Source organism: Procambarus clarkii, chromosome 32, assembly GCF_040958095.1.
Source record: "Procambarus clarkii isolate CNS0578487 chromosome 32, FALCON_Pclarkii_2.0, whole genome shotgun sequence".
Lineage (NCBI taxonomy): Eukaryota > Metazoa > Arthropoda > Malacostraca > Decapoda > Cambaridae > Procambarus > Procambarus clarkii.
This window is the reverse complement of record NC_091181.1, coordinates 20,839,977-20,862,807: the sequence shown is the minus strand read 5'-3', so window position 1 is coordinate 20,862,807 and position 22,831 is coordinate 20,839,977. Positions and strand designations below refer to the sequence as shown.

At 50.3% G+C, this 22,831-nt stretch overlaps 1 protein-coding gene across 5 annotated transcripts in view; it reads left to right on the top strand.

The window, feature by feature from the left end:
• The window catches only part of LOC123759295 (UDP-GalNAc:beta-1,3-N-acetylgalactosaminyltransferase 2), a 339,864-nt gene that overhangs the window by 99,691 nt on the left and 217,342 nt on the right, over positions 1-22,831 (top strand). For 4 of the 5 annotated variants that reach the window (XM_069335009.1, XM_069335007.1, XM_069335008.1 and 1 more), the window contains one exon: positions 1,971-2,259. The exons of the other annotated variant lie outside the window; for it this stretch is intronic. In XM_069335009.1, the coding sequence (XP_069191110.1) occupies positions 1,971-2,259 (289 nt within the window). The remainder of the gene's footprint in view (positions 1-1,970; positions 2,260-22,831) is intronic. 5 annotated transcript variants of the gene reach the window in all.

Here is a 22,831-nt window from a genome sequence, read left to right as displayed (position 1 = left end):
TGCAGGCAAAACGTGCCAGAGAGTGCACCCCCAGAGAAGTCCTCATTGCCTGATGTTCTGATGGAAGGGGACTCCCCTTCTGAACAATAGCACCTCTCCTCCTCCCCCCTCCTCACCATCTTCCATACGCCATCAGGAGTCATCAGTAAAGGTAAGTAATAACTTGTCCATACTTTTGTAGTGAAGATTTGGGTGAAATGGGTAAAAATTTATTTTCAAGTTAATTTTTCTGGGGGGAGCCCCGTCGGCTCCCCGGAGCTATCCCAGGCTGATATGCTAATGTCAGACTTTGGCATCAGTCATGTGTATGGAGTTCTTAGGCCTACCGGGGACCACGGCCAGAACCGAGCCCCCTCAGAGAGGCAAGGGGAGCAATGGCCTATAGAAGTCCCCGTGTGGTTGGAAGCATTCTATGTCTGCCATCGACCGGAATAGGCACCCAAAAAGGTAAGCGCCTCAAAACAAACCCCTATTCTGGTTAAAATTGCTACCAAAAGCCGAACTAGTGGATAGAACTCCCCCAACAGAAAACAAGCAAACTGTGCTTTGCGTGTGGTGTTTGTTTTGTGGGTGCGAGAGCCAGGAGTTATCTTCAGTACTCGGGCTGCTTGCACCTAGGGCTGCCTTCCCTAGGTGCCCTGTAAGTACTGCCCTTGGGGCCACCTTCCACAGGTTCCTCGGGGTCTGCCTCTGCTGGTCCGTTTTGCCTTTCGGTTTTTCGGCCGCCTGTTGGGCTCTTGGGTGTTCTGTTCTCCCTTGTTACCGGCAGGTAAGAGGCAGTTTGCACTGGTAGGGGCGCAGGGTGCTGCACAGCTTGTATTCCTGACATAGCGGCCGGCTCTGTTCCTTGGGGTTCGCTGTCCTCTTGCGGGGTTTTGTTTTTCTTTTTCTTTTTGCCTGATGGGTTTTTGTCCCCGCATGTTCCTGGGGCAGCAAAACCCCGCATAGTAACACCTAGTCGCCTGGTTCGTCAACACTGCTTGTATCCGAGCCCATGTCACTGAAGCCCAAAAATAACTCGTCACATATAGTATCACCAAATAAACTCATCAGGTGACACACAAGGTGATGGGGGAACAATGGCCTATCAAAACCCCCGTGTGGTTGGAAGCATTGTGTATCTGCCATCGACCGGGTCTGGCACCCAGAAAGGTAAACATCCCAAAACAAACCCCTATTCTGGTGAAAATATTGCTACAAAAATTCTCCTAAAAGAAACGAGCATGACATCACACGTCGCCGTGCGACGTGTGATGTCATGCTCGTATGTTTTGTGCTCGTATGTGTACGAAGTACCTGAGCTAGGAGAGAGGCCTTGTGTGCAAGCACCCACGGATACCGAAGAGTCTGGAGTGAAGGCACCTGTGTACTTGCAGCCTGGCAAAGTACAATGTATGCTGAACCGGCCAGAGATTCCCCAGACGTCGGAGGTATGTGAGGTATGTGCAAAAGTTCTAGTGCCCTCTTTCGTCCAAACCAGGCTAATGGATGTAGCTGGCTATGGACATTACAGGCTCAGGAAGCTTATCCCTCAGCTAACCAACTGTTTCCTAGCGATATTTTGTTTTGTGCTCGTATGTGTTCTCAGTGTTCTCAGTAAGGATCAGTGGACGACCCGAAGGATGATGGCTCCCTTGAACATCGTGAGGAGATCCCAGGGATTAGAGACGTGCACTGCAAGTGTCGCAGTTGAAGAAGGGACCTGGAAGGTAATAGTTGATACAGGAGGTACGAGAGATGATAATATGAGTGACTGTTTCCGACAGGTTGACATCCCCCGCGTGATTGCTGAGCCTCAATGCAGCGTTATGCGGAACGTTGGTCGACCTGACGGTGGCAGAGCGAATGCCATCTTCGGTGTGCAAGCAGCCCTGTTGGAACTAGGTGTGAGCCTAGTAGAGGAGTCCGCTGTAAGTACTGACTTGCCCACTGTCACTGTCACTCTGAATTATCAGACCCCTGTATTCCAGGTTCCTGTCTCCCTGGAGGACCGTCGGACCGGTACCAGAAATGCCGTCTGTGATCAGCCATCATCGGTGCCACGACACAGGGAAGTATCGAGTCGCCCCAGATCGTGTCTACACCGATCCTTACTTGAGAGATGTGAGATGATGCCCCTGCTTGACATCGCAGTGGAGACGTGGAAGGTTACGCCAGGCAGGACATTGCCTTCAATCTTCAAGTTCCCGTTGTGCCGGAATTGCCCAGTAGGCCAGTTCTGTGGACGAGACAGCCTCGCCGTTCCAGATTACAGTATAAGTAAGTCCATTTGGAGTTGTGTCACCGTACTAATTTGGTTGGTGTTTCTTTTTATAGAACCCCAAACCAAATTCTTTTTGGTGGGGAGGTGTTACGAACCCGGATCCAGCGTCCGAGCACGGAGCAGTGACGACCGCGCCATCTGTGGGTCAGCTCCCGAAACCCCCTCCAAACGGACAACGACACCTGGTGAGGGCGACGTGTACTGGCTACGAGGGCCAGTTGCCAGTCCTGTTCAGCGCTCAACACAGCCGCTGCTGACCTCTGGTGAGGTGGTGCTCAGACACCAGCGCCATCTATGGAGTGGATAGGTGGGCGTTTGTGTCTGAGCCTGTAAGTGAGGTGCCTTAGTGTGTCCCAGTTATTGATGACGTGTCTGCTTACAGAGTCGACCTGGGACTGCTGTGTTGGAAGTTGAGTCAGTCTACCCGAGGCAGCCGTCTCCATACCTTGTGCTTTGCTGCAGCAGCTGTGAAGTCGCTTCCCGGAAGAACACTGTGGTGTTACCCTGTCAGTGGAGTGACAGTAGAAGGATTATCCGGGGCCGACTGCTGGAGACGATTATCCACTGGGGTACTGAGGACAGGAGAGTGATTTGTGATATCACACGAGACTCCTGTCTAGGGCGTTACCCTAATATCGTTCGTGGAGTGGCCTGACCAGCGTTGCGGGTCCGGAACCTGCCAGCAGACCGGCTGGATTTGTGGTTGATGGCCTCCACGGCGGTGCCCCCAGTGGACCTGTGTTTTGGCTGACCTGTGGCCAGGGTAGGCTCAACTTCGCAGAAGAATTCGTTGTGAGGCCACGAAGAAGCACCGAGGACTCAGCACCAAGAGAGTTGAACCAGAGTCTTCAGGAGAAGACGATTGAGCGATTCTTCAGTACGAAGATGATTCCCGTGTACAGTGTTAATACCCCTCCCCCGTGTAATCTATTTTATATATTATTTATTGGTGGTGGTTAATATATTAAGTTTTTGCCTTTATTTCCCTTCCCCTTTAAGTTACTTGCGTCACGGATCACATCCCTTGAAAGCCACTACTGGCTTGGGGTCGGATACAACTTCCTCTAACAACATCAGAGTAAGAACCCCGTTGCGTCCCGAGAGGGCCGTAACAATAGCTGATACGGTTGTATCAAAGAGAATTCCAGGAAGTAGCCTAAATGAACAGGCATATGCAAATGACCTACTACGGATGTGCGATAGGTTTGCCTTAAACCAGCAAATAGTAGAACCAACTAAGGAGGAGAACACGCTGGACCTCATTTTCACTTACAATGATGAATTGATCCGCAACGTAATGATTACAAATACCTGTTACTCAGATCACAACTTAATTGAAGTTCTGACTAGCATGAGGAATAAACCTTCAAAACCAGTCCCAATTTCCGATGGAGGAGATTTCAGCAAATTCAACTTCAATAATAAACAGATAAACTGGAAACAAATAAACCAAGACTTCACAGAAATAAGCTGGGAAGAACAGCTAGAAAATGCAAACCTGAATCAGTGCCTGGAAAAAATAAGCTCAGTAGCACTAGAAATATGTTCAAACCGCATACCACTAAGAAAAAAGAGGAAGAGATGCAGATTGGAACGGGAACGTTGTTCCCTCTATAGGTGAAGAAAATGAATCGTGGAACAACTTAAGAGTTGCACCCTATCTCAAGAACGGCGAAGAAGGTTAGGTAGAGAAATAGAAACAATTGAACTAAAGCTACAAGAATCATACAAAACCCAGGAGAGGCAAAGAGAGCAAAAGGCCATATGTGAAATAGAGAGAAATTCAAAATATTTCCTCTATGCAAAATCAAGATCAAAATCCACATCTAGTATCGGGCCCCTGCGAAAGGGAGATGGAACTTTCACTGATGACAACAAAGAAATGAGCGAAATACTGAGAAATCAGTACGACTCTGTTTTCAGCAAGCCACTGAACACACCGAAGATTGATAACCCAAATTAATTTTTCATGGATATGATACCAACATCAAATCATATATAAGATGTCACCCTATCCCCACTGGATTTTGAAGAAGCCATAGACAGTATGCCTATGCACTCTGCACCAGGCCCTGACTCTTGGAACTCTATATTCATCAAAAACTGTAAAAAAACGCTATCTCAGGCCCTTCGCATTCTTTGGAGACTAAGCCTAGATACTGGCATTATCCCTGACATATTAAAAACAGCAGATAACACCGCTCCATAAATTAGGAAATAAGGCAGAAGCAAAAAATTACAGACCGATAGCACTAACAATGCACATCATAAAAATCTTTGAGAGAGTGCTAAGAAGTAAGATCACAAAATACATGGAATCACAGCATCTCCATAACCCAGGACAACATCGTTTCAGAACAGGGCGCTCTTGCAGTTGCTGGACCACTATGACATGGCACTAGATGCCATGGAAGACAAACAAAACGCTGCTGTAATTTACACAGATTTCGCAAAAGCCTTTGACAAATGAGACCATGGTGTTATTGCACATAAAATGCGTTCAAAAGGAATTACCTTAAAAATAGGCAGATGGATCTACAATATCCCGACTAATAGAACCCATTGTGTAATAGTCAACAAAATAAAATCCGGACCATCAACCGTAAAGAGCTCAGTCCCCAAGGGTACTGTGCTTGCTCCAGTACTTTTTCTCATCCTCATATCGGACATAGACAAGGACACAACCTATAGTACTGTATCATCCTTTGCAGATGACACTAGGAATTTTATGAGAGTAGACAACATAGAGGACACGGCAAACCTCCAATCAGATTTAAATCAGGTCTTTCTATAGGCTACAGAAAATAACATGGTGTTTAACGAAGATAAGTTTCAGCTCATGCGCTACGGAAAAAATAAAAAAATAAAAACGGAAACCACGTACAAAACTCAGTCAAATCATAACATTGAACGGAAAGGCAATGTAAAGGATTTGGGTATACTGATGTTGGAAGACCTTACATTTAAAGAACACAATAAAGTAGCCGCCACAACTGCAAGAAAAATGACAGGTTGGATAACAAGAACCTTTCACACTAGAGATGCTATACCGATGATGATACTTTTCAAGACGCTAGTGCTCTCTAGAGTGGAATACTGCTGCACAATGACAGCCCCTTTCAAAGCTGGAGAAATTGCTGACCTGGAGAGCATGCAGAGATCCTTTACTGCTAGAATCCACTCAGTAAAACATCTAAACTATTGGGACTGACTAAAGAGCCTAAACCCGTATTCTCTTGAGCGCAGGCGGGAGAGATACATAATAATTTATACATGGAAAATAGTAGAGGGGCTGGTCCCAAACCTACACACAGAAATAACAGCACATGAGACCAGAAGGCTTGGCAGGATGTGCAGAATACCCCCGTTGAAGAGCAGAGGTGCAACAGGTACTCTGAAAGAAAACTCTATCAATATCAGAGGCCCGAGACTGTTCAACACGCTTCCGCTACACATAAGGGGCATAACTGGCTGACCCCTCACAGTGTTCAAGAGAGAACTTAACATCTCCAAAGGATACCTGATCAACCAGGCTGTGACTCATACATTAGGCTGCGAGCAGCTGTGTCCAACAGCCTGGTTGACCAGTCCAGCAATGAGGAAGCCTGGTCGACGACCGGGCCGCGGGGTCGCTGAGCCCCGGAATCACCTCAAGATAACCTCAAGGTAGGTCCCGTCTGAACCCCTGGGTTCATTGCCCCTCTCGGATGACGACGCTGTCCCAGGTTCGGCTCCTGTTAGAGCCGGGTTCTTGGATGGTGTCCCTGGACCTCCGAGACATTTATTGGCATGTCCAGATTCATTCGGGGTTCAGGGACTGGCTTGGTTTTGTGGAGGGGTGTCAAGGTTACTCGGGTCGTCATGGCCCGTCTGTGTCTCTTAGGTGATCAGGTGTTGGTCTTCCTCAACGATTGGCTGGTTTGGGCTCCCAGTCGTCCTGTTGTCTGCTAGCCAGAGATTTGGCTCTTTTCCAGCTCGCCGGATTTGGGTTCTTGGTGAACTGGAGGAAGCCCCATCTGGTTCCCTCCCAGGTTTGGTTGTGGCTGGTTTTGTGTGGGACTCTCAGATCGCTTCCTTGTCTCTTCCTCCGGAGTCTCTCCTCCGGCTGCAGTCCCACTTGTGGCTGTTTCTGGGATGCTTCCAGGTCACCCGGCGGTTGCACGAGGGTTTGTGTGGGAGCCTGAACTTCGCGATGCCTTGATCCATGAACTTGAACGAGCCTTGAACTTCCCTACCCACCAGGTCGGGTTTGGCTTCATCAGCTGTTCTGGTTCCTTCGGGGACGTCCCTTCCCCCTCTCTTCTGATCGCTGGGTTCGACCCCCTGGGGCTTTGCGTCGGCTGCTGTGTCGCCGGCTTCCTCTTCAGGTGTTTCGGGGTTCAGTGCCTTGGCGCCTGCCTAAGCCCTCTCTCGATGTGTTCACGGATGCGTCGTCTCTCGGCTGGGGCTTTGTAACCAGTGCTCACCAGGCTGGCCAGGGACAGTGAGGTCCATCCTTCCTTCGAGCCCACAGCACGGTGCGGGATTTTGCGGCGGTGTGGTTTGCTCTTTGGAGGATTCGGGTTGCCCGCGGATCAACGATCTGGCTCTATTCAGACTGCTCCCCAGTGGTTCATTGCCTGAACCAGGGGGATTTGATGCAGTCCTTGGCTCTTTGGCGCTGGTTACTTCGGGTGACTTGTCTGCTGAGTTCTTGGGAGTTTGGCTTTCCTGGCTGTTCACATGCAGGGAGTGTCCAACGTCCTTGCCGATGGCCTGTCTCATTTCGTTCCCCTTTCCACGGAATAGACGGTCGATGCCGACTCCTTCCGTTGGCTCTGCCAAACGTTCAGACGCCCCGAGGTGGACCTCTTCGCATCAGCTTGGTCGCGGCGCCTCCCTCTTTATATGGCGCCCTTCCCCGACAACGAGGCCGTCGGGGTCGATGCCTTTCAGCAGTACTGGTCGAGGTGGGGGCTCCTGTACCTCTTTCCCCAGGTTCAGCTGTTGCTCCAGGTCCCGACTTGCTTGGAGACTACCAAGGGAGAATAGTCCTCATGGCCCTGTGGTGTCTCGCCCTCCCGTGGTTTCAGGCGCTTCTTGCTCGGTGTCCGAATCCGGAGGTTTTCCCGCGGCTCCGCCTCTTCCAGCAGATCGGACCCGAGCATTACGTGGATGGTTTGATCTTCTCCTCAAGTCTTCGCATATGGTCTTTTTGACTCGAGTTTATCATCATCTTTATGGTGATCAGGTGGCTTCCTTGTTAGTGTCCCACCTGTGGGCTTCATCTTGGCGGCAGTATAAAGTTTCCTGGCGGTCCTTCCGGTTCATTTTAAGTCTTCGTCGTTGTACTTCACTTTCTGTTAGGGTCATGCTGTCCTTTCTCTCTTGGTTGTTTCAGGACCGTCATCTTATGCCTAACAATGTCGCCTCGTATCGTGCGGCACTGGTGGAGCCGCTTCAGCTTGCTTTCGGTATTGATGTTACTTCTGCACCGTTTTGCAAGCTGTCTCGTGCGTTGTTTCACCTCCGGCCTGCTCATGCGCCTGCGGAGCCGTCCTGGTCGTTGAACAGAGTGCTCTCTTCTCTTTCTTCTCTTCGGTTTGTTGTGGCCCCTTCGGTTCAGGAGTGTTTCTCCATGGCTCTTTTTCTGTTGGCATTGCCTCTGGGGGTCGGGTTGAGGAGCTTCATGCTCTCCTCTGGCGCAGGGGTTTCTGCTCTTTCAGTCTTTGTGATGGTTTTGTTCGTCTGCAGCCATCTCCTTCTTTTCTGGCAAGGAATGAGACTGCTGCTTTCTGGATGGGTCCCTGGGTTGTTGATGCTTGGTTGGTTTGGTCAAGGGTGCATCATGTTTTGTGTCCGGTTGCGGCCCTTCTCCGTTATTTGCGCGCCACGGCTTCTGTGTCCGGGGACGCGCTTTGGGTTGATCCGGTTTCCCTTCTTCCCTGTTTGTGGGTGTGGGTCTCCCAGGTCGTCTGCAGAGTTATTAAGGCTAGCCAGCCTGCAGTCTATCCCCATGCTCATGATGTTCGTAAGTTCGCTGCTCTTGCTGCCGTCTTTGGCAACATGTCCTGGGCTGACATTCAGGCACGGGGCTTTTGGCGATCGAACAGGGTCCTGGCTGCTCGTTAACTCGTGAATGTTTCAGGGGCCAGTCGGGCTTGTGTCGCTTTGGGTCGGCGGTTGCAACCAGTTGTCTCGACTTCAAGTTGAGGAGAGTGAGCAGTGACCGCCTCCCGGGTAAGTCCCTAATGTTTTCCTCCGTGGGTTTTCCCACCCCCAATTTCTGGGTGTGACCCGGAAGCTCCCTGGCATCCCTCCCTCCCTCTGGTCGGCGGTTTTTCGCGTGTTTTGACATCCAGCCTCCGAACTGACGGGTGGATAGCCGGTATGGGGGGTCTGGGGCTCCCCCTTCTTCCTCCCGGGGAGGGGGGGGGGGAGCTGCACAGACAGCGGCACGGTGACGTGTGACGTCATGCTCGTTTGCTCGTTTCTTTTAGGGGAGTTCTTCCCATTTGTTTGGCTTTTGTAGCAATATTTTCACCAGAATAAGGGTTTGTTTTGGGATGCTTATCTTTCTGGGTGCCAGACTCAGTCGATGGCAGACATAGAATGCTTCCAACCACACGGAGGTTTCTATAGGCTATTGCTCCCCATGCCTTTCTGAGTGAGAAAGTTTCTGGCTCGTGATTCCCGGTAGGCCGGTCGGCCGAGCGGACAGCACGCTGGACTTGTGATCCTGTGGTCCTGGGTTCGATCCCAGGTGCCGGCGAGAAACAATGGGCAGAGTTTCTTTCACCCTATGCCCATGTTACCTAGCAGTAAAATAGGTACCTGGGTGTTAGTCAGCTGTCACGGGCTGCTTCCAGGGGGTGGAGGCCTGGTCGAGGACCGGGCCGCGGGGACACTAAAGCCCCGAAATCATCTCAAGATAACCTCAAGAGAAGAGAGGCCCACAGAACTCCATACACATGACTGATGCCAAAGTCTGACATTAGCATATCAGCCTAGTAAGCTCCAAGTAGCCTCCGGGTCACACCCAGAAAATGGTGTTTCGTTACATTCAACTCTGGTTTTTTATACTTAAAACAAACTAATGTGCTGTTATCTGCTGGCATTTGCGGTAGGTAGGGCTTCCCCCAAGTTCGTTTCCATATGCCTTTGGGTGCTCAGATTCGTCTTTTCAAAGGTTTTCTTCCTCTCAGCTTACCCCTGCGGAGGCTCAGGAGGCCCTTGGAGCGTACCTCCTGTGAGACCCAGTTCGTGCCTCTGTGTTGGATCTGGGTTTTGATTGAGTTTGGTTCCTCTTCCTGTGATTGGGTGCGTTCCGAGGTTCCTGTGTCTTCCTGGCTGGCAGGTTGCTTCGTCGACTGCTTCGGTTAGGCTCCCTGCCGATCTGCTTGTCTGCTAGCCAGGGTTCTGGTTCTTTCCAAGCTGGTCGGGTTCAGGTTCCAGGTAGCTAGGCAGAAGTCCAAGTTGGTTCTGTCCCGGGTTCAGCTGGGCCTAGTGTGGGTTTCTCTGACTGCGTCCCCTTCTCTCCCTCCTGCAGCTCTGCTCTGGCTGCAGTCCCGCTTTCAGCTGTTTTTGAGGGGGGGACCCGGGTCCCTTGACGGTTGCTTGAGCAGCTGTGCGGGAGCTTGAACTTTGCTCTGTTGGTTTACCAACTGGACAGGGTTTGGCTTTGGAGGCTTTTCTGGCATCTTCAAAGTGGCCTCTTTTGCCGCCCTCACGTTCGTTGGGTTTCTTCCCATGTCTTTACACCGATTACATCACCAGCTTCCTCTTCAGGTTTTTTGGGGTTTGGTGTCATGGGGCCTTCCTCTTCCCTCCCTCGATGTGTTTATGGATACCTCGTCCCTCGTTTGGGGCTTTGTGACCAGTGCTCACAAGTCAGGCCAGAGGTGTTGAGGGGGTTGTCCTTACGTCAGACTCGCACCACGATGCGGGAGTTTGCGGAGGTGTGGCAGGTGCTTCAATGGATTCGAATTCCTCGGAGCTCGATGATCCAGCTCCATTCAGATTGTTCCCCTATTGTTCATTGTCTCAACCGGTGGGGGCTCTCTTCGGTTTGTGGCTCTTTGGGGCTGGGTTGCTGCTGAATTCTTTGGGTTTAGCTCTCTGCGCTGTAGACATTCAGGGATGTCCAACGTCCTGGCAAATGACTTGTGACGTATGGGTGCAAGGAAATAGACCTCCTGGCATCGGCGTGGTCTCGGCGTCTCCCACTGTACATGGCGCCGTTTCCCGACTGTGACGCCCTCGAGGTAGACGCTTTTCGGCAGGACTAGTCTAGATGGGGGTTTCCTGTATCTTTTAACCTGGTCCAGCTGTTTCTCCAGGTTCTGGCTTGGTTGGATTTCTATTGAGGGAGAGTGATTCTCCTGGCTCCATGATGACCAGCCCAGCCTTGGTTTCAGGCACTTGTTGCTTGGTGTCCGATCCCGGGTGTTTTTCTGCAGTGCCGCCTCTTTCAGCAGGTGGGCATGTGTGATACCTTGCTGGTTCACCTTACTGCTCCGCGCTACGTGTCTGGTACTTCTGACGCATATGTATCACCATATGTATGGTGATCAGCTTCTTTGATGGTGTCCCACCTGCGGTCTTCATCTCAGCAACAGCATGGAGTTTCCTGACGGTCTTTTCGTCTTTTTCTTTCTCTTCGGCAGGTTTCGTCAGTTTCAGATCAGGTTGTTTTGTCCTTTGCTGGCTTTTTCTGGATCAGCATCTCATGCCTAATAATGTTGCTTCTTAATGTGCAGCGTTGGCAGAGCCGTTGCAGTTTGCGTTTGGGGTGGATGTCACTTCTGCTCTGTTCTGCAAGCTCTCTCATGCCTTTTTTTGCCTCTGGCCTGCTCATGCACTGCCTGAGCAGTCTTGATCTTTGGACTGGGAACCCAGTCCCAGGACTGGGTTTCTTCCTTTCTTCCTCTTTTCTGGGGGGGGAGCCCCTACGGCTCCCCGGAGCTATCCATGGCTGATATGGATACCCTAACTATTTTGCATCAGTCGATGTGGGTGGAGTTCTAGGCCTTCCGGGGACCACGAGCCAGAACCTAGCCCCCTCAGAGAGGCACGGGGAGCAATGGCCCATACAAATGCACATGTGATTTGGAGCATTCTATATCTGCCATCGACCGGGACAGGCACCCAGAAAGGTAAGCACCACAAAACAAACCCCTATTCTGGTTAACAACAAAAATCGACAAACGAGTGGACAGAACTCCCCCAGAAAAACGAACTAACAAGCATGACGTCACATGAGCCGCGCCACATGTCTGCGCAGCTCCTCCCTCCCCGGGATGGGGAAGGGGGAGCCCCAGACCCCCGCGCTGGCGATCTCCGCCTCAGTTCCTCGGCTGATGGGATAATGCACGGTCGTGTGGCTCCAGCTTCGGTCTTGTCTCAGTGCTGTGACTTGTTTGCAGTGCTGCTCTTACGGTGGTCGTGTGAGCTGGGAGTAGTATTCTCAGGTACTCAGGCTGCATGTGCTTAGGGTCACCTTCCCTGAGTGCCCTGTAAGTACCGCCCTTGGGGCTTGGGGTTGCCTTCCACAAGTCACCTTGGATCTACCTCTGTTGGCTTTTCGCTGCTTGGCGTTTGGCCGCCCCGAGTGTTTGGGGATTTTACTCCCTTGTTTACCTTGGGGTAAGTGGTAGTTATAGCACTGGTGGGGCGCAGGGTACTGCGTAGCTAGTTTTCACCTATGACACCGGCCGGCTCTGGTCCCTCTGGGTACGTTGTCCACTTGTGTGGTTTTTCTTTTATATTTGTTTTTGCCTGGTAAGGGGGTCTGCCTTGTGTTCCCCCCCCCCCCTTATATTAGGTTAGTTTGTGTGGTGGCACCCCCTGCTTCGCCCTCACGGGTTGACACGTCCCGTGGGTTCAGCTTTAGCAGTTTGCTTGGTAGTTTGGGGCGCCGGTTAGCAGTGCCCTGCTTGGGATAACCCTTAGCAGACCCAGTCTAGAGGCCCTGGGAAAACCCCCGGGGGCTCTCGGGTCCGATAGTGGAGACCCTTGCGTCCCCTCTCGCATTGTGCGAGTTGAGGGTTGCTCTGTCCCTTTGTCTCAGGGTGACTCTTCTTGTTTTTGCCTCCGTCATGCTGCCTGTTGGGTCGGTGACACATTCGACCCTGAGTCCTGCGAGCTTTGTTGCTTGTTCGTGACTGCATTCACCCAGTCTGCTGATGAATTCCCGTGGGTGCAGGCCACGGGAATTCATCATTCCCCCTCCTGCATCCGGCCCCTATGCATCTGCAGGCTTCGGGGTCAGGGCGGGGTTAGAGTTTCTGAGACTTGGGCGGTTTCGGGGGTTGCCCCGTCCGGGGTAGCTGCGGAGGCATTTGAGTCTGTTCCTCCGGCCGATGCTCCGGGGTCTGACCAGTGGGCCCCTTCTCTTCTAGCTCTCTCAGCTGCCCCGGCTGTTTCTTGTGGGGCCGGGGCTTTGGAGGTCGACTCGGCCCCGGGGCCTGGTGTAGTGGCTCCTGGGGTTGGGGAAGGGGGGAGCGGCCTTGGGGGCCATGGGCTCCATTGCGCCCCGCCTGGATTTCCGTCCTTCTGAGCGGGGCTTACTGTTGCGAGGAGTGGGGTTTTCTTTTCCCCTTCTGCATACGATTTGGGCTTGGGTTCTGCTCCTCCCCGGGTTCGGTTCCGTGTCTCTGTGGTTTCTTCGGTTCCGTCTTCCGGAGGTTTTTGGCTAACCGCATCTCTTTGCCTGTGTTGCGGTTGGCTTTTGCGGCTTACCTCCTGCGTGTCCCGGAGTTTGCCTCCATACTGGTTCCTTCTGTTCTGTACAGGTTGGGCTCCTTGTAGCCGTTTGGGCTCCTTGTAGCCGTTTGGGCTCCTTGTAGCCGTTTGGGCTCCTTGTAGCCGTTTGGGCTCCTTTGTAGCCGTTTGGGCTCCTTTGTAGCCGTTTGGGCTCCTTGTCGCCGTTTGTGCTACTGTCGCCAGCTGGGCTGCTTCTCGCCTTGTTGGGCTGCTTCTCGCCTTGTTGGGCTGCTTCTCGCCTTGTTGGGCTGCTTCTCGCCTTGTTGGGCTACTTCTCGCCTTGTTGGGCTACTTCTCGCCTTGTTGGTCTACTTCTCGCCTTGTTGGGCTACTTCTCGCCTTGTTGGGCTACTTCTCGCCTTGTTGGGCTACTTCTCGCCTTGTTGGGCTACTTTTCTTTCGCGTCCCGTGCATGCGCCGTGGGAGTTTGTTTTGGTTCTGGGCGGTGTGCACACGTGTTCTGCATCCATTTTCTCTGGGGGGGCTTCACCTCTCGCTCTTTTCTTAATCCAATCCGTGCCCAGTTACTTGGGGGTGTTCTGGAGTGCCGCTGTGGGAAAGTCATGAGGTTTTTCCCTACGTTCTAAGGTGGGGAGCCTCCTTCGCCGCTCCCCTCCTCTCCAGCATGGGCTCCCTGGCAGCCTCCGGCAGTTACGGACTCGAAAGCTTGCGTCATGGCCCTTCAGCGCCTATGTTCTGCAGGTGAGTTGGTGCGGTTTGGCGTCTCCTTTGTCCTGACGCTGTTTTTGGTTTTGGAAGTAGGAATGGGTGTACATACGCACTTGAGAACATGGACCGTACCACCCGAGGTGCCTACTGCAGGGCTATTAGCCCATACAGGGGCAACTCTTGTTCTCTCCACCTGCTTCCTTCCTCGGTTTACGGGTGTCTGCGGGTGGCCTCTTGTCCCTTCCGAGGCGGCTCCTGCCTGTACTCCTCCTGCCCCTCTCCTATGCTTGTCTAACCTTGCTTGAGTTCGGGGCCCCGCCTCCACCTTGTTCCACGGTGCAACGGTGGGGGTGCCTGTTCGGTGGTACACTTAGGTATGTAATTACCTAAGTGTGTGTGTGTGTGTAATTACCTAAGTGTAGTTACAGGATGAGAGCTACGCTCGTGGTATCTCGTCTTCCCAGCACTCTTTGTCATATAACGCTTTGAAACTACTGACGGTCTTGGCCTCCACCACCTTCTCGCCTAACTTGTTCCAACCGTCTACCACTCTGTTTGCGAAAGTGGATTTTCTTATATTTCTTTGGCATCTGTGTTTAGCTAGTTTATATCTATGACCTCTTGTTCTTGAAGTTCCAGGTCTCAGGAAATCTTCCCTGTCGATTTTATCAATTCCTGTTACTATTTTGTACGTAGTAATCATATCACCTCTTTTTCTTCTGTCTTCTAGTTTTGGCATATTTAATGCTTCTAACCTCTCCTCGTAGCTCTTGCCCTTCAGTTCTGGGAGCTACTTAGTAGCATGTCTTTGCACCTTTTCCAGTTTGTTGATGAGCTTCTTAAGATATGGGCACCACACAACTGCTGCATATTTTAGCTTTGGCCTAACAAAAGTTGTGAACAATTTCTTTAGTATATTGCCATCCATGTATATAAAAGCAATTCTGAAGTTAGAAAGCGTGGCATAGGCTCCTCGCACAATATTCTTTATGTGGTCCTCAGGTGATAATTTTCTATCGAGGGTGTTTTTGTGCTCGCCTCCTTGTGTTGCAGGATTGGGTTCTGGCTCTTTGGTTCTGCCTCTCCCCTGTCGTTTGCCTGTCGAGCGGATTCTGTGCTTCATGGGTGCTCTCGTCTCTGCTCTTGGGGCTGTGTATGGGGTCAGCCCAAGTTGGGCTGCCTAATGTGTTCCTTCGATTGCCTGTTACACTGCACACGTTTCTTCTACCGTCCCTGTGGCTCAGTTGGGTGCTCGGTTTCCGCCTGTGTCCCCTTGTGTGCCACTCGTGTACGATTTATCTTTATCTTCCCTGTCGCTTCCTCGGGGAGTGTGGTGACGTTTTGCTGCGGTTTTGGTACTGCAGCTGCGTGTCGGGGTTGGTTGTGGCATTATGTTCGGCCCTTCCGTGCTCCCTCTGGGGCCCTCCTTCCTTGCCGGTCTTGCTGTGCCGGGCCTGGTTTTTCCATGTTCCTTGGATTCTCTGTCTTGTCCTCACCTTGTTGTGCTGGCTGAGGATGAGCTTGGGGTCTTCGTCTCACCCCTCGCCTATCCTCCGGTTTCAGTTCAAGTTCCAGAGCCTAGTGGGCTCCCTTCCTTAGTGTTTTTCATGGCTGCCCCTGGGTTTTTCTTGACACTGGCACTTTGAGGGGACAGCTCGGCCCTGGGGCCTGCAGGATGGGTTCCCGGGGCTGGGGTCGGGCTAACGTGAGGGGGCCTTAGGCCCCGTTGGTCCCCGCCGGGGTATTTCTAACCCTCTGGGCGGGGCTTGCGATTTTGTGGTGTGGGGTTTTTCCGTTCCCCCTCTCCGCACGTGCTTTGTGGGCGTCGGCCCCTCCCTGGGCTCGATTTCCTTGTCCATTGTGCCCGTTGTTTCCATCCTGTCGGTGGGTGCTTTTCTACGGTCTTCGCCCCTTTTTTCCGGGACGGGCCTTCTGCGTCATGTCCCCCTCTTCTTGGGGTTTCTGCATGACTTTTGGTCTCGGGTGCGACGGGGTTTTTGTGCCTTCGTCCTTTGTGTTTTCTTCTTTTTGTTCTCGAAGGTTCGGGACGGTTTTGCTCCTTCCCTTTTTTGGTACATCTGTCGTCATTTGGTTGAGCTTCCCTTCGGTCCTTTCTAGGGCTTGTGGGTCCTCTTCCCGGCAGCTTCTGGGTGTTTAGCCTTCTTGTTCTTTTGTGCATATCTCTTCTCTTTGTGCTGTCTCAGCGCCACTTATTTTCCTGGGGGCGATTTTGCTCCTCTTAATGAGTTTTTTCGCTCCTGCCCTTCTGCGGGATGTTGGTGCGGGGCGGCTCCTTATGCGGGTTCCTTCCCTGTCGGCTGCACTTGTGGCGATGGACTTGCACGCTTGTGGCATTTTGGTTTTGGTCCTGCATTTTCTTTTCTCTCCTGGGGCTGTCATAAGATTGGCTTGCGGAGGATGTAGAGGCGCTAGGGGCCGTTCCTGGGTCTGGCACCTTGGTTTCTGCTGCTAGCTTTCGGTATCAATGTTCCTTCTGCGCCGTTTCGCAGGCTGTCTCGTGCGTTGTTTCACCTCCAGCCTGCTTATGCACTCCCTGTGCCGTCCTGGTCTTTGGACAGGGTGCTCTCCTGTTTTTCTTCTCCTTGGTGGTTGTGGCTCCTTGGGTTCAGGTTTGCTTTGCCTCGGCTCTCTTTTTATGTTGGCATTGGCTTCTGTGGGTCGTGTGGCAGAGCTCCATGCTCTTCTCAGGCGCAGTGGTTTTTGGCTCCTATGGTCGTGGTCATAGGTTTCTTCGTCTGCGGCCGTTCTCCCTTTTTCTGGCGAATGATGTGCCTGCTGCTTTCCGGAGGGGTCCTTGGGTTGTTGTCTCGACTTCGTGTTGAGGAGTGGTTCACCGACCGCCTCCCGGGTATGTCCCCTTGTTTTCTTAGGTAGTCTTTGTTGAAGTAGCTCCGGGGAGCCATAGGGGCTTCCCCCCAGAAAACCGGCGTTGAATGTAATGAAACGCCATTTTCTGGGTGAGTCCAGGAGGCTCCCCGGCACCCTCCCGCCCTCCGGTCGGTGTTTTTTTTTTTGCGGTTTTGATATTCAGCCTCAGAACTGGGGCGGGGATCGCCGGCGTGGGGGTCTAGGCCTTCCCCTTCCCCCTCCCGGGGAGGGAGGAGCTGCGCAGACATGCGGTTGACATTTTTGTTGTCAACCAGAATAGGGGTTTGTTTTGGGGCGCTTACCTTTCTGGGTGCCTGTCCCGGTCGATGGCAGATATAGAATGCTCCAAATCACATGTGCATTTCTATGGGCCATTGCTCCCCGTGCCTCTCTGAGGGAGCCAGGTTCTGGCTCGTGGTCCCCGGTAGGCCTAGAACTCCACCCACATCGACTGATGCAAAATAGATAGGGTATCAATATCAGCCATGGATAGCTCCAGGGAGCCTCCGGGACTCACCCAGAAAATGGCGTTTCATTACATTCAACGCTGGTTTTTGTTGTTGTGGCCCCTTCAGTTCGTGATTGCTTTGGGAGAGCCTTGCTTTTGTTGGCTTTGGCCTCTGGGGTTCAGGTTGGGGAGCTTCATGCTCATTTGGTCCTGGTGGTTGTTTTGTTCTCAGGTTGTCCGCAGTGTAAGGCAGTCTCTCCAGGCTGCGTTCTACCCTTGTGCCAGTGATGTGCGGAAATATGCTGCTCTTGCCGCTGTTTCTGTGGGGAGCCCCTTCGGCTCCCTGGAGATATCGCGCTATTGTGTGATATATTAGACCGGGGTATTACAATGGAGTTCGACCTACCAGGGATCACAAGCCAGAACTTAGCCCCTTCAGAGAGGTTACAGGGAGCAATGGCCCTGAACCCCCCCCCCCATGTAGTTGGGGGTTTTCCTTATCTGCCATCGATCAGGGTTTGGCACCTATAAAGGTAGGTGTAATAAAATATACCCCACATGGTAATAAATTGACAACTAACAACCGAATAGAGAGGTAGAACTCCCTCCAATCCCAAGGAAACAAGTATACAAGCAAACATCACACTCCACTGCCGCGCCGCTTGTCTGTGCAGCCCTTTCCTCCCAGCGTCAGCTACTCAGTCATTCAGTTCGTTAGCGAATGTGGTCTGGGGCAGACGCTTCTCTTGCTTCGGTATCCAAATCTGTGTTTCCCTTCGTGGTGATCTCTGCAGTGTTGTTGTGTGTGGTGGCCAGGTGTTCCTCATCAGAGTCGGGACTGCATGCGCTTAACCCTTACACTGCTCAGGGGTCCTTGGGACATTTACACCCCTGTGCGCAAGAAAAAAAAAAAATTCAAAAATTTTTTTTCGTCTTCTAAACATGTTAATTTGTGTCACCTGAGCACGGAAAAAATAAAAAAAAAATCGTAGGTGACATATTTTGGGCGCAATTGACCGAGGAAGTCTGGCAAAAAGTGGGCGTTGACAGAGCGGTCGTCAGACCTGGTCAGCGTCACCCGCGTTGACAGATGGGAGTTGCCACAAAGATATTATTACCTAATTGTTTCAATGTCTCTGATTGATTTTTTCTTAGTTTTTTGCAGTAATATTATTCAATAGTGTGTATTGTAATATATTTATATAATAAAAGTGGTTAATAATCGCTATACTCAAAAGTATGATGTGCATATTAGTGATTCAATTATTATGTTTATAAAACTATAAACAAATAGTTTTGCTGCTATTACACTCTATACACAGGTTATATATAAGTATTGGCATGTTTTGGTCACCATAACGAACCACTAAGTTGGTATTGAGAGTCGAAAAGCAACGAGGAGTTACCGCCACACACCAGCCAGCCACTCGCTGCCATTCCCTCAACACACGCACTAAACTTTCTCCCCCAACAATACCAGTTGTGGTGTTATTACACTATATACAGACGTTATATATAAGTATGTGTATATTTTGTTCACCACAACTGTACAGCTAAGCTGATATAGTTAGTTCAGGCACTAAGAGTCGTCGCTATACACAGATGGCGGCTGGCGGCTCCCTCACTCTTTCAAGGTCACACGCACTAAACTTTCTCCCCCAACAATACCTTTTGCAGTGTTATTACCCTGTATACACATATTATATATAAATATCTACATGTTTTATGCACCGTAACTGTACACCTAAGCTTGTAGTGCGCCCAAAGAGCATAGTGGCCACCCTCTAAACAGCTAGACAAATCGTGCAGACGACGTCACCTCCGTCACCCATATGGCTCCTCCCAGCATAATCCTTTTGCTGTTATTACACTAATACACATTATATATAAGTATCTACATTTGTGTTCCCCATAGAGAACCACTGACCTGGTATGGTGAATGCAAACAATAACAGGTGGCCACACAGTCAGTAAACGATGCTGTCTCCCTCCGTCTCTCAGCATCACTCCTCCCACAGTGCTAATTATTACAACAATCCTGCTATTACCACAACCCTGGTTATTTATATCACAGTCATTGGTCATCTGTAATATTGTCATCGCTAAATAATAACAATTATATATTTATTTTGACATTTTTCGGCGATGCTGTGGTCACAAGCTGAACATCAATGCCGTTCGCTGGCCTTGGTTGCTCCAACAGTACTGTGGCTCTCACACCTGAGAATATTGCCCACGATTTTTTTTTTAAATGGCATCTGTTTACAAGAGCCCTGAGGAAGCTACTGTGAACCCTGTGTAGCCGCGGGCCATTTGAATCAGGCCTGGCACCCTATGGCGTATATATACGCCATGCGCACCATGGGACATGTTACTCAGGGCGTATATATACGCCATGCGCAGTTTAACCCCTTAACTGCGTTGCCTCCAAATGTGACACCCCCGCAGTGCGCAGGAAATAAATTCTCAGGAAAAAATTCTTTTTTCTTTTTAAAGTGTCAAAAACTCTTCCCTCAGTATGGGTATGTAAAAAAAAGTCGAAATTGTACTTACTTTGGCTGCTATGGGGTCCGGAAGTTGGGGCGTGACGTCATCATTCCCCGTGCGCCCGTGCCGTAAGCTCTCGGGGGCGGTGGGGCGCTCGGGGCGGGGTGCGCGAGTTGCCGCGAATATATTTTCGTTCATTTTTTGCGCACCTTTCCAAATACATTTTCATTGTTTTTATGTGCCAATCCAATGCATAATGAACACGCACACTATAATATCGCAGTACAACATCCGTACTGTCCATAGACACTGTGATACTGCATGAAACTTGTGTACACATATGCAGCACATATTTACTATGTATCATGCTAATTTGTGTATATATACAATCTATTTACACACTATACATTCACCATCAACACATTGACAACACCGCGTAGCAGCTGCTTCGTATGGGCCAATAGCAGCTGCCTCGTATGGGCCAATATCAGCTGCCTCGTATGGGCCAATAGCAGCTGCCCCGTATGGGCCAATAGCAGCTGCCCCGTATGGGCCAATAGCAACTGCCCCGTATGGGCCAATAGCAGCGGCCGCGTATGGGCCAATAGCAACTGCCTCGTATGGGCCAATAGGAGCTGCCTCGTATGGGCCAATATCAGCTGCCTCGTATGGGCCAATAGCAGCTGCCTCGTATGGGCCAATAGCAGCTGCCTCATATGGGCCAATAGAAGCATTTGGCCATGAACACATTCAGAACACCTCGAGTGAGAGCAGCCACACCCAGCCAGTCTCCCTCACTCCAACATTTTACTCGCCAACATTGCTCCTCCCACCATATTGTTATAGTTCTTATTACACATGTTCTATATACCTATCTACATGTTTTATTTACCAGAACTATGCAAGTAAGCCGGTATTGTGTCCAAACAGTACAGTGGCCACCATACACTGCATGAAAAATCACACAGCAGACGACACTACGATTACGTCACCTCCCTCACCAAAATAGCTCCTCTCAACATTCTCCTGTTGCTGTTCTTACACTATATACACACACTATATATACCCATGAACATATGTGTTGCCCATAGCGAACCACTAAGCTAGTATGGTGAGCAAAACTAGAGTGGCAGCCACACACACACAATGAGGCTACCTCAATTCTTGCCCTCCCTCCCTCATCAAAATTCCTCCTTCCACAATACTACGCACAACGCTAATTATAACCACAATCCTGCTATTATCACAATCCTGGTCACTAATTCCTGTAAATGAATAATTGACCACACGTTTATTTTGAAAAGGAACCTAAGAAATCATTTGAAGATTGCTAGATGGACAAAATAATGCTGTGGTGCTGTGGCTAGCGCTGTGAACGTCGTGAACAGCATTGAATCACTGATATTTGAACATTGTACCCAGTCATTATCACACTCAGGCTCTAATATAACACTATCATAGCTAAATAATACAAGTTATATATATATTTTGACATTATTAGGCGATGCTGTGGTCACATGCTGAACAGCAGTGCTGTGCGCTCATGCTGCGAGCGCCAGCCTTGGTTGCTCACACACTACTGAGGCTCCCACACCCGGGAATGTGGACCACGATTTTTTTTAAAGATGGCATCTGTTTACAAGAGCCCTGAGGAAGCTGATGTGAACCCCATGTAGCCGCGGGAGTTTTGAATGGAACGTGAAAAATACAAATACCCGGAGGTGCGTTGCGCAAACCAGACGTGAGCCTGCAGGCGCGTTGCGCAGTTTAAGGGTTAAGGGTTAAGCGTCCTGTGAGTACTGCCCTTGTGTGTTAAGGTTATCTTCCCTGATGTGTTCTGGAAACTATTTCCAACAGGGGTTCTTGCTGTTCGGCATTTATCTCGCCCTTGGGGCTGGCTGAGGGTTTCATGGCCTTTCTTTAGCCTTGGGTAGGGAGTGGTATTGTGCTGGTTAGGGCATCAAGGTGTTGTGCAGCTTACGTACCTATGCGGCGGCTGGTTCCTGTTTCTTCTGGGAATTTTGTACTTTTGCAGGGTTTTTCTTTTGATGAATGGATGAAATATCTAGAGCTTCTAGATCTAACAGTATTTATGTCATGGGTGACTTTAATTTTAGTGGAATAAACTGGGTGAACAAAACAGTGAATAATGAAGCAGAAGACTTTCTTGAATTAATTGACGATTGCTTTCTTACGCAACACATTAACCCTTAAAGTGTGCATCACGTCATATGACGTGTTGAAAGTTGTTCCAGTCAACTGCGCATCACGTCATATGACATGTTGGAGTACTACGCAAGATTTAAACGGCTCGCGGATACACAGGGTTCACCACACCTTCATCAGGGCCCTTGTAAACAGACGCCATTTTTTAAAAAAAATCGTGGGCCAAACTCCCGGGTGTTATTGGCCTCATTATTGAGTAAGCAACCAAGCCTGACGCACGCAGCATGAGCTAACAGCACTGCTGTTCAGATTGTGACCACAGCATCGCCTAAAAATGCCAAAATATTTAGAAAAATAGTTCATGCTATTATGTAGCGATGATATTATTACAGAAGACCCCTGACTGATAAAACTGACCAGGGTTCTGATAATAGCAGGATTGTGGTGATATTTAGCGCTGTGCGCCATGGAGGGAGGAGTAATGCTGTGGGAAGGAGGGTGCTGGCGATGTCTTCTGACTGTGTGTGGCCACCTTTTATTGACTGCACTCAGCATACCAGCTTAGTGGTTCGCTATGGTGAACACAAATGTAGATACTTATATATAACGTGTGTATAGAGGGTATAAACAGCAAGAGAAAGTTGGGAGCCGCCATTTTGGTGAGGGAGGAGCGTCGTCTGCACGACTTGGCATGTTGTTTACTGATGGCCACTATGGTCTTTGGGCACCATACCAGCTTATTTGTACAGGTATGGTGAATAAAACAGGTAGATACTTATATATAATGTGTGTATATAGCGTAATAACACCACAAACAATATTGTTGGAGGAGAAATATTAGTGCGTCTGGCCTTGAGGGCGGCCGCCGATCAGCTGACTGTGTGAGTAGCTAGGTCTTTGTGCCTTTACTCACCATACAAGCTTAGATGTACAGTTATGGTGAACAAAACATGTAGATACTTATATATAACGTCTGTATATAGTGAATTATAGTAAAAACAGTATTGTGGGAGGAGAATGTGGGTGAGTCAGATGACTTGAGGGAGGGCGGGAGTGGCTGGCTGGTACACGGCGGTCACTCCTCGTTACTTTTTGACTCATAATAGCTACTTAGTGGTTCGTTATAGTGAACAAAACATGCAGATACTTATATATAACCTGTGCCT